The sequence below is a fragment of the Bufo gargarizans genome, chromosome 2 (genome assembly GCF_014858855.1).
Source record: "Bufo gargarizans isolate SCDJY-AF-19 chromosome 2, ASM1485885v1, whole genome shotgun sequence".
NCBI lineage: Eukaryota > Metazoa > Chordata > Amphibia > Anura > Bufonidae > Bufo > Bufo gargarizans.
In genome coordinates this window covers 316,859,512-316,871,879 of record NC_058081.1, presented here as the reverse complement: position 1 = coordinate 316,871,879, position 12,368 = coordinate 316,859,512, and the positions used below count along the sequence as shown (strand labels likewise).

Here is a 12,368-nt window from a genome sequence, read left to right as displayed (position 1 = left end):
GCAAACTGAAGCGCCCTGCAATCCTCGGTGGTGACAGGACATGCACCAAACTGTTATTTACCTCAGGCCTAGCCGCCACTGCATTTACCCATTGTGCTGTTATGGAGATATAACGACCCTGACCGTGCTTACTCGTCCACGTATCTGTAGTGAGGTGCACCGTGCCACAGATGGCGTTGCGCAGTGTACACCTGATTTTGTCCCCCACTTGGTTGTGCAGGGAAGGGATGGCATGCCTGGAAAAGTAGTGGCAGATGGGCACGACCTACTGTGGGACAGCCACCGCTATAAGGCTTTTAAAGCTCTCCGTCTCCACCAGACGGAATGACAGCATTTCAAAGGCCAGTAATTTTGAAATGCTGGCATTGAAGGCCAGGGATTGCGGGTGGGTAGGGGGGCACTTTCTCTTCCGCTCCAGTGTTTGGGAGATGGAGAGCTCAAAGCTTCCATGGGACATTGTAGAGATGCTTTGTGACCCAGGTGGTGGTGTTGCTGGAAGAGCCTCTGTTTGCGGGGTGGCAGGTGGCACTATCATTCCAGAGGAGAGGAAACAGGAGGAACTAGAGACCTTTCTTGGTTTTTGAGGTGTCTACTCCACTGCAGCTCGTGCTTTGCACTTAGATGCCTGGTCATGCAGGTTGTGCTTGGGTTGAGAACGTTTATGCCTGTGTATTGTCGTCAGCACATTGTCTGAAGAGCTGCCACGCCAGGGAACTCCTTGGAGCTGGCTTTGGTGTGCTCGGTCCTTTGCTGTGGTGGGAAGTAGCAGGCGTACTGTCTAGGGGACGGCAATCTACTATTGCCTGTACTTGTTCTGGCCTCACCATTCGTAGAGCTGCATTAGGCCCGACCAAATACCGCTGCTGGTTCTGACCCCTACTCGCACCTGAGAAAGGGGTTTCACTTGTGCGTGTAGCTGGCACAGATCGACCACGTCCTCTCCCTGCAACAGGAGCTCCGCCAGCAGCACCACAACCTGGGCCATGTCCCTTATTTGACGCTCTCCTCATATTTCTCAACTTAAGGATCTTGCCTTAAAGGGAACCTGTCACCGGGATTTTGTGTATAGAGCTGAGGACATGGGTTGCTAGATGGCTGCTAGCACATCCGCAGTACCCAGTCCCCATAGCTCTGTGTGCTTTTATTGTGTAAAAAAAACCTATTTGATACATGTGCAAATTAACCTGAGATGAGTCCTGTACGTGAGATGAGTCAGGGACAGGACTCCTCTCAGGTTAATTTGCATATGTATCAAATCGGTTTTTATACACAATAAAAGCACACAGAGCTATGGGGACTGGGTATTGCGGATGTGCTAGCGGCCATCTAGCAACCCATGTCCTCAGCTCTATGCACAAAATCCCGGTGACAGGTTCCCTTTAAATGGGTGTTTTATTAATAGCAGAATAGAACAACAGTATGCAAAGGGTGTATCTCACACGTACAGATGCAGACTAGGCCGCAATTAAAGATTTTTGCCCAAAATGGGTGTTTTTATTAATAGCTTATTAGAACCACAGTATGTAAAGGGTGTATCTCACAGGTACAGATACAGACTAGGCCGCAATTAAAGATTTTTACCCAAAAGGGCTGTTTTTCAAATAACAGAATAGAACCACAGTATCTAAAGTGTGTATTTCATACGTACAGATGTAGTCTAGGCCACAATTAAAGATTTTTGCCCAAAATTTTTGTTTTTCTAATAGCAGAATAGAACCACAGGATTTAAAGTCTGTATCTCACACCTACAGATGCAGACTAGGTCGCAATTAAATATTTTTGCCCAAATTAGTTGTTTTATTAATAGCAGAATAGAACCACAGTATGTGAAGGGTGTATCTCACACAGACAGATCCAGACTAGGCCGCAATTAAAGATTTTTGCACATAATTGTTGTTTTTCAAATAACACAATAGAACCACAGTATCTAAAGTATGTATCTCACATGCACAGGTGCAAACTAGGCCGCAATTAAAGATTTTTGACCAAAATTAGTGTTTTTCTAATAGCAGAATGGAACGACAGTATGTAAAGGGTGTATCTCACACGTACAGATCCAGACTAGGCCGCAATTAAAGATTTTTTGGCCAAAATGGGTGTTTTATTAATAGCAGAATAGAACCACAGTATCTAAATGGTGTATCTCACAATGACTTTTTCAGCAAAGGCTGCAAAACTAAGCAAAGTTTTTGGTCCAAAATGTTTTTTTTTTTATAGCAGAATATGACAGCAGTATATAACTCTTGAATTTCACACGTGCAGATGCAGCAAGGGCTGTAAAATTGTGTATTTCGCACAAAAAGGGTGTTTTTAAAAACCCAGAAAATTATAGCTTTATTTCTAGCTTAAATTGCACACTGACTAATGAGGCAAAGGCCCAAAATGAATGTTATTGCAAAAAATGGGTGTTTTTTCAAAGCTAGATTTTTGCACATAATTGTTGTTTTTCAAATAACACAATAGAACCACAGTATCTAAAGTATGTATCTCACATGCACAGGTGCAAACTAGGCTGCAATTAAAGATTTTTGACCAAAATTAGTGTTTTTCTAATAGCAGAATGGAACGACAGTATGTAAAGGGTGTATCGCACACGTACAGATCCAGACTAGGCCGCAATGAAAGATTTTTGGCCAAAATGGGTGTTTTATTAATAGCAGAATAGAACCACAGTATCTAAATGGTGTATCTCACAATGACTTTTTCAGCAAAGGCTGCAAAACTAAGCAAAGTTTTTGGTCCAAAATGTTTTTTTTTTATAGCAGAATATGACAGCAGTATATAACTCTTGAATTTCACACGTGCAGATGCAGCAAGGGCTGTAAAATTGTGTATTTCGCACAAAAAGGGTGTTTTTAAAAACCCAGAAAATTATAGCTTTATTTCTAGCTTAAATTGCACACTGACTAATGAGGCAAAGGCCCAAAATGAATGTTATTGCAAAAAATGGGTGTTTTTTCAAAGCTAGAAAATTATTGAAGTTATTAAAACTTGTTTTTAACAATAACAGATGCAGCAAGGGCTGCAATATTAAGTATTTTGCAAAAAAAGGTTTTTTTTTTACTAAAAGAATATGAAAGCTGTATATAACGCTTGAATTTCACACGTGCAGATCCAGCAAGGGCTGTAAAATGTTGTATTTTGTCAAAAAAGGGTGTTTTTTTTGTGTTGATCACGAATATTCGAATTGCGAATTTTAATCACGAATATCGGCACTTCGAGAATTCGCGAATATTTTGAATATCGCAAAATATGTTCGTAATTGCGAATATCCGATTTTTGTGAAAATACCAGTTCATGCAAATTTTTATGCGAAAATTTGTATGCGAATTGTATGCGAATTTTCGCAATCAAGAAAATAATGCCTGGAGATCATGAATTCGAGAATTATGGTGAATATTCGCCCAAATATTCGCGAAATATCGCGAATTCGAATATATTGCCCCTGCCGCTCATCACTAGTTTTTTTAAAGCCCAGAAAATGATGGCTGTATTTCTAGCCTAAATTGCACACTGACTAATGCTGCAAAGGCACCAGATGTAGGATGTTTGTTTTTTAAACCAGATTATTAGTGCAGTATTTCAAGCTTTGATTTGAATGTCACAAAAATACATATGCAGTGCTGGTGCACTAAGCTTGCATAAAATGGCCTCCGCCGCCCACCTAACTAACAGATGGATACAAGTTATTTTTCTCTGTCCCTGGGCTTAGGGCAGGGTAAAAAGATTGTGCACTGCACCCACACAACAAAATCTATGTAGATCGCTGAGTTCAATTGGAGATCTGATAACAGATTCTGTCCTATTCTCTCCCTCACAGCAGCAACATCATCCTCTCCCTACACTAGTAAGAGCAGAGTGACGTGCAGCACTACGTGACCACAGCTTATATAGAGGCTGGTCCACATGCTGCACCGGCCAATCACGGCTATTAGTAGGCATGGCTGTGATGGCTTCTAAGGTCACACAGTTAAACGCTTGTTGATTGGCTGCTCAGCAACCTTTCATAAAGTGCCATGAAAGCGCTGAACACCGAACCCGAACTTTTATGGAAATATTTAGGTTTGGGTCCGGGTTACAAAAATCCTGAAGTTTTTTCCACAATGAGGTATTCTTTCACTCTCCCTAGCTCCTGCATAAACGTCTGCCCCTGAACCAAGTACGATGGGGAATGGCAGAATCTAAGACGACCACCGTATTTATAGGGCTGTGACATCAACGGGCTGGATGCTGATTGGCTGCATGCATGGCATTATGGGTCATCCCGCCTTCCCAGAGTTACTTGCCCCATGTCCTCACACATGTTGCCACCGTTTTAGCCGACATTGTAGCCATGTTAGGAAAAATTGTGATTTGTTACCATGAAGCGAGAGGAAATTCGCATTAGTTCAGAATCAAATTTTTCCTGAAATTCGGAACAAATTAGACTTCATCAGATTCGATTCGCTCATCTCTATTGTCAATCTCTCAGTCCTACACATACCATTATGACAACTTAGAAAAGTACACCCAACTGTTTTAGAACCTTCATGAAATAAATGGGGGGTTTTGTATGTCAGTCTATCACACTCAGGGACACACTGCCAATTAGGATATAAGTGAGACATGGCGGCTGGGCCAAGAGAAATGAGCGTTTCCATTGTGGAAGCGTTCATCTCTCTATATTCAACGGCATTGCCATCCTAAGGATGGTGATACAGTTAGATACTGCAGCAGGGCAAAGGAGGGATGTCTCCCTGTTCTGTTCCTTCTGACTGGGTTCAACCCTAGTGCCTTTAGCCTATCAGAGGCTGGCGCTGGTGATGCAATTATATTATCATCAATGCGCTGCCTGAGCTGGGCAGAGACACAGGCCAGAAGAGGCCTGCATCGCATCGCTGGGAGCCACATGGAGGTAAATATTAGTGTTTTGCTTTTTTTTTTTTATTTGAAACCATGCTGTTTGCCCAATATGGGGAAGGAGGAGAGGAGCACTATGGGAACATCTACTGAGGATACTATATAGGGACATTTCTTACTGCCACACATTATGGGGGGCACTATGGGGAAGGTAGTAGAGAAGCACTATAGGGGCATTAACTGTGTCACTATATAGATGTATTTTATACTGGCACACATTATGGGGGCACAATGGAGACATTAGCTCTACTGGGGACACTAATAGAACATATTTTTGGTATTGGCACACATTATGGGGGCACTATGGGGACATTAGTTCTACAGTTGGCCCTAAGAGGATGTATGTTTTGTACTACGGCACATTCTTTGTAGTGGCAAACATTGTGAGGGCATTTTTTGTATTCACATATTATAAGGAGAATTATTACTACTGGGGGAAATTATTGTGACCTTTATTACTACTGGAGGACTATGGGGAACATGAGAACTAGTATGTGCACTACAGGAAAATTATTACTTCTGGGGCAGAGTGGGGACATTAGCACTGTTGGGGGCACTGTAGGGGCACTATTAGTACTAAGTACACCCTGTCAGATAATTTTGGTGGGACTTTTGAGAGCAATATTACTGTGGGGAGCACCCTGGGACAGCTTAGCGCAATTATTTTTGGGAGACATTATGTTTGCAACACTTTTAGTCTTAGGAACACTATTTGCTTGGCGCAGTAATTTTTTAGGGCACTACGTGCCAATAATTGTTAAGGGGGCACTATCTGTGTGGTATTGGTATTAACATGCAGTGATGGCCAGTTCGCAGTGTTCGCCAGCGAACACATGCGATCTGCCATCTTAACTGACAAGTCCGGCGAGGCACAGGTAAGTCCTTACCTGTGCCTGTGCGCGAGCAGGTCTGAAATTAAATGCGGTCTCCGGGAGCAGGCAGTTCCCCCGGAAGCTGTTCTCGGAACTGCCTGTTCCCGGAGACCACATTTCATTTCAGACCGGCTTGCGCACAGGCACAGGTAAGGACTTACCTGTGCCTCGCCGGACTTGTCAGTTAAGATGGCAGATCGCATGTGTTCACTGGCGAACACTGCGAACTGGCCATCACTGTTAACATGTGGATTGTTTCTGCAGTATAGTATTGGGGAGCAGAGCTGGCACAGTATGGGGGTGGCAGGATGGGGTGTTTAGAAGGCGCGAGGATGATGGGAAAGTAGGAAACAAAGATGTCTGTTTGTCAAACTCTGCAGAGACGCGGCTGGAAGAAATAATCATGGTGTGCTGGTCTAAAAGGAGACGATGAGGACAGAGAACTTCTACATTAAAGGGGAATGTCACATTGGATTGAAGATGTATGTGGCACTGTATTACCCTGTATGTTTTGTAGTGCTGTATGTAAAGTTAGGAGGGAAAAAGTTAGCTTAAGAATTTGGCATGGCACCATTTCAATTTTTGTCCCAGGCAGTAGAAAAGCTAGGTGCACCCCTAATCACACCCAACAAAATTATACAGTATGTGCAACTTTGATTTAGCATGCTGTTAATTAGACTTTACATAACCATTCATTATTCTTGATCAAGCAGAAAATGATGCCAAGAGGCTGATACATAAATCAGACTCTACTATCAGTGTACTGCATAATTTCAAAATGCTACAGTACATTTTATAGATGACATCAACATTTTCTCTTATTGAGGGTCTGAAGGCAAAAATACTTTTAAGGCTACTTTGACATCTGCAATTTTAATTCCGCTATTGAGATCCGTCATAGGATCTCAATAGCAGAATTAAACGCTTCAGTTTTGCCCACATTCATTGTCAATGGGGGCAAAACTGAACTGAATGAAACGGAATCCACCAAAATACACTCTGTTCCGTTTGGTTGCGTCCCCATCACGGACAGAAAAACACTGCAAGCGTTTGGTCAAAAATGCATTTTGGAAAATGAAAGAAGACCTTATGTGGATTTTTTATGCAATTTGTATGTTTTTATTTATTTATTTATTTTGCTGTCTGCAGTTCATTGATCAAAATGCTGATAAATGGCTATTTCACTCTTTGATCAAAAACAGTTCTGACTAAAATTTTGAAGGTCACTGTTCACAAAATTTACTGGAATAAGAGGATAATATTTGCTTGTCTTTAATTGTAGCAATAGCATTTCAGTAACATGGCCATTCATCTGCATTTTGATCGATGGAGACAGACACCAAAATATTTAATTGAGGCAATTAATTTCATTTTGTATCACATTTAATGTCTTTCAGGTCAATGGGGTTGGCCCACAGTAAGCCTCTCCTCTGTGTTGGGGATGTTATCAGGGATACTTTCTTCTACTGTTGAGTCGATTGGTGATTACTACACTTGTGCAAAATTATCAGGAGCTCCAAATCCTCCAACACATGCTTTAAATCGTGGAATTGGAATGGAAGGCATAGGATGTATTTTAGCTGGCATTTGGGGAACAGGAAATGGAACTACTTCATACAGCCAGAATATTGCAGCATTGGGGATTACAAAGGTAAATATATCATTTGTTTTTCAGATTATTATGTGACCACAAATGCACCTCAGAGTACCTTCCCACTTAGTAACCACAATGTGGAGGCAAACCACATGGTTGTGCATGTTTGGGCAATTTACTCCTTAAAAAAGTTCATTGATAGCGGCCATGGGGAATGCTTACACTGCGGAGGATCTGCATTACACAAATAATCCATTCATTTTAACGAGCACTGTGTAATTAAGAAAATCACAGAAATAAGATAATAATGCGCTTAGTAAAGTAGATGCAAGCATTATATATGGACAAAGTCCTCACTCTGATATGATAAAATCTGAGACACTTAGCCAATATATTTTGATCAAAACACGTCTGTGCCCGCCTACCAAGTGCCAAGGTGGTCTCAGGTCAGGCGGGTTTTACGCTAAACCTACCTAAGCCATTGGGCTTCTATGTTCAGGAGCGCAGACCCTGCATATATGGTGTGCTGCTCCTAGTCACCTCCATGTGCAGAGGCGACTCTTCCATTAGACCACTTAGGCCGTCGCCTAAGGCCTTGCGTTGGTGGGGGCCTCGCGGGCCCGCTGGCTGCCTCCCAGTAAAGAAAATTATTTCGCACCCGTCGTCCCATCCAAACTTACTGAACTTGCGCTGTGCAAGTTGCGCTGAGGCGCCGCTGGGCATCTGCCCAGCCTGCATGTGCCGGGCCCGTGCAGTGGCCCTCATCACACAGGCAATACAGCAGTTCAGCACTGCACGGCAGCAAGTCAGTCACTATCAGTCAGTCACGTGGGGGGACAGGTGGGGTGAATGGCCAAGGAGTGGCGGCGCGAAGTAGGGAGTCTGACTGGAGCTGTTGAATGGTGAGTACCGTAACCATGAGTGAGCTCTGTCTGTGCCATGGAGGGGAGAAATGTGCCATTGGAGCTGGGGGGGTGAAGATGTGCTGCCATAGAGGGGAGAAATATTCCATGGGGGGGTAGATGTGTTGCCATGGAGGGGAAAAATGTCCCATTGGGGGGAGATGTGCTGCCATGGAGGGGAGAAATGTGCCATGGGGGGATGTGCTGCCATGGAGGGGGAGAAATTAAATTGTGCCATGGGGAGGGGGTAGATGTGCTGCCATGGAGGGGATAAATGTGCCATGCTAGGGGGAGATGTGCTGCCATGGAGGGGGAGAAATGTCATTGTGCCATGGAGAGGGGGTAGATGTGCTGCCATGAAGGGGAGAAATGTGCCATAGGGGGAGATGTGCTACCATGGAGGGGGAGAAATGTCATTGTGCCATGGGGAGGGGGTAGATGTGCTGCCATGGATGGGAGAAATGTGACATTGAGGCTGGGGAGCATGATTGGGGGCACTTCTTACTGGCACATGATTGAGGGGCATCTATGGGGCAAATTTTACTGGCACATTATTGGGGGGCATCTATGGGGGCACTTATTACTGGCACATTATTGGGGGCATCTACTGAGGCCACAAAGAAAGGGTATGTTATATGGGGGGCTCTGTACAGTGGCATTTTATACTGGGACACATTATGGTGGGTACTATGGGGAAGGGGGTAGAGTAGTACTATGGGGTAATCTTCAAGGGGCACTAAGAAGGGGTATTTTATGCTTGAAAATTATGGGGGACACTGAGGGCATCTACTGGGGCACTATATAGGGGCATTTTATACTGGAACATTATGGGGCACTAGAAGGAAGGGGGGAGAGGAGCACTATGGGGGCAGTTACTGGGGGCACTATATAGGGTATTTAAACTGGCACATTATGGAGGGCACTATGGGAACATTAGCTCAACTGGGGGCATTACAAGGGGTATGTTTTGCACTGTCTATTATAAGGATGTGGTGTGCCAGAACCGCAGGGGCGATATGTGAGGTGCACGGTGGGCCGAGGAGGGGCCAGTAATAATACTCACGGTTAGCAGAGAGCCTCCATTGGCCGGCAGCACAGTAATGAGGAAGACAGCGCAAAATCCTCTGGGGCACACTCTATGGTAGAGAGGCACCTGCCTAGATGGAGGTTGAGGTGCCCTTGATGACGGCGGTGTTTAGGGTGCTTGTGGCGGCTGGGTCCCTTGGTGGTATTTGTCTGATGCCAGTACCGTTTATGGTGGTACAACCAGTTGTAGTAATATTGAAGAATGAAGTAGACAGTGGTAGGATACAACTCTTGATATCTAGAGGAATTCTGTTGATCCACTGTTAATAGGTTTGGCTAGGTTCTGACTCAGGCTGTGGTTCTGTAGTACTCTTTTCGGGTATGCTTAGTTCTATAATTTCTGTATCTTCCAAGCCCTTGAACAGGTAGCTAATCTGTCTTCTATAATTTATGGTGAGGCTGCCTGTAGCTAGATTGTCCTCCACCATGTGCAAAGGTGCCCATTAAGCCTTAGGTAGTGGCTGTTATCACCGATGACTCTCTGCTTGGATTTCTTCCAGGGATGCAACTCTATCCTCTGGTTGTAGGATGAAAGGAACTGCCCCTCATACCTTGGCACTACCACATTGCTGCTTCTGACTTCACCCACTACTCTGTGATGTGTAGTCTTAGCTTAACAACTAACTCCATTCTCCTCTCTTCTCTCCACCACACTAGGCCTGACTAAAGTATTTATATAGACTAAGTGCCATCCCCCCTCTAGTGGTGGGATGTATAAAATACTCTTAACCAGCCTATGAACAGGGATACAACAGGTGATGTAATGCAAAATGGCATGCAACACAGTAATGCAGTTTTACAGTAATTTTGCAGTTCCCACGTGTCCTGATTGGGACGCTGCAAGGCGAATTATTACTACTGGGAGGGAGGGAGCATTATGGTGGGCTTTATTACTCCCCCATGGTATGAGCCCCCTAGTAGCAGCAGCAGCCTCTCCTTGTTCTGCGACTCAACTGCCCCTTCTCCAAATCCTTATTATAAAATCTTTCTCATTAGTATAAAACACAACATCAGCTCCACCGAGCCCCCTAGCCAAAGTGTTGAAGTCGTGTCCGAAACCCTCAAGGGCCAATCCAATTTTAAGTTTTCATGTGAAATATGTTTGTTATACACATATAGCTTACACTGTGCCACACAATATACAGTATACCTTTATACTATGTAGTCTGTTCTATAAGCACCACATTATTTTCTTGTTTTGTGGCGGCTGACAGGCTCTGGATTTATTTTCCCTTAAAACAATGCTGACAAATGTATTACACATTTAATAGACAGGCTAAAGATACTATACCAAGTGTTTTTGTTTGCAGTTGATCTTTATTATCGCTTGAATATCTTGTGTTCTTGGGGGCTTCATGTTCGAGTTTGGCCTAAGGCCTCACAAAGTCTAGAGCCGCCTCTGTCCATGTGTATCAAAAAACCAATGGGAGGAGGAGCAAGCACACCTATATGTACCACCTAATCAAGGTGCTCTATTAGATAGGAAGGGCAAAAGTGCAAATGTCCATATATAATGCTTGCATTTATATTACTAAGTGCATTATTATCTTATTTCTGTGATTTTCTTTAATAATATGGCTAGCGACATCCGCACATTTATATATTATACCGTGCAGGATGTTTTTATCTTTGTTTTTTCTGTGATTTTTTTTGGGTCTATGGAGCACTGTGTTATGTTTCATTTGCCCTGTGGTGCCGTTTAGGGGAAATTGAACACTTACTGCCAGGTTTTCCTCACAAATTGCAAATAATAGTTTGTTTTCATACTTTGAGATAATTTGTAACAAGGTTATTGTCAAGGGACACTCATAACAAGTATGGATTCTCCAGCGAACAAAGTCTCTAAAACTGTATCTAAACTGCACTTTTTGACTATTTGCACTTACATACTTATTTTGAGGGTTTCAAATATCTTCTTTTTAGATCATAGTGAAGTTTTATGCAGTCTTGATGTGCAATCTTTATTTTGTTTTTTAAATGTCTTGGGTGTAATCATAGGAAGCAAAACATGTACAGAAAATACATATTTCTATTTGAGAGGTTGTCGAAAGAACATTATGGGGTTTTACAAATATATACAGCTAATTGACCAAAATTTTATTTGGATTAGATTTGGCCAAACTGGTTGACCAACTCTAGTCCAATATAACAAAACAATAGCAAAGACAGGTGCACTCTGCAGTCTCACTAAACCCTCAAACTGATTTTAAAATTGAGAGATTAGTCAACATGTCCTATGGTGTAGAACATGTCTAAGCCCGGGCACCACGCCAAGGTTTCTCAAGTAGCCCGGGACCTAACACTCTCCTACCTGAGCCGTATGGGCAATACCAGGAGCCAGTGGGCAAATTACAGGAGCATGAGGCCGACTCACAAACAGCTCACCAGTTACCTCCAGCATGTAGCCATGCTTGCAATGGGAGGAGGGAGGAGTCTGCGAGTCCCACTCAAGACTGGCTGATATGGCCCATGCCTCACAGGTGCACCTAAATGTGGCCTGTAGATGGAAAACAGGCACATTTAAATTGGAGTTTATACACCTCCAGGAATCTATATATACAAACTAAAAAGACAGGGTGGCATTAGCAGGAGGTGCTCAAACCCACATGCAGTCATGCATATATACAGGGGAGTAAATCCTGCACTTGTGGCCCGTTGCTAATGGCGATCCCCAGCAAAATGCATACGGTGGAGGATGCCCGCGGCGAACCACAAGTACCACAATAGACATCTCACACAAGGCAACAAGTGCGGATGTCATAATCAATATAACAATATAAGAAAACAATAGCAAAGACAGGTGCACTCTGCAGTCTCACTAAACCCTCAAACTGATTTTTAAATTGAGAGATTAGTCAACATGTCCTACTCTAATCTAACATTTCCAACTCTAGTCCAAATCCTTTTTACCTTAAATGTTTTGAGATCTCCTAGGGCTCATATTTTTTGTCTCTTACATTCTTCACATTTCTGTTTCTCTCCCTCTCTGTCTTGGCTGAGGATGGGAAAAACCCT

General features: G+C 43.3%; 1 protein-coding gene across 3 annotated transcripts in view; it reads left to right on the top strand.

Annotated features, from left to right (window-relative positions):
• The window catches only part of LOC122928036 (solute carrier family 23 member 2-like), a 368,046-nt gene that overhangs the window by 245,717 nt on the left and 109,961 nt on the right, over positions 1-12,368 (top strand). For all 3 annotated transcript variants that reach the window (XM_044280499.1, XM_044280501.1, XM_044280500.1), the window contains one exon: positions 7,169-7,422. In XM_044280499.1, coding sequence (XP_044136434.1) covers positions 7,169-7,422 — 254 coding nt within the window. The remainder of the gene's footprint in view (positions 1-7,168; positions 7,423-12,368) is intronic.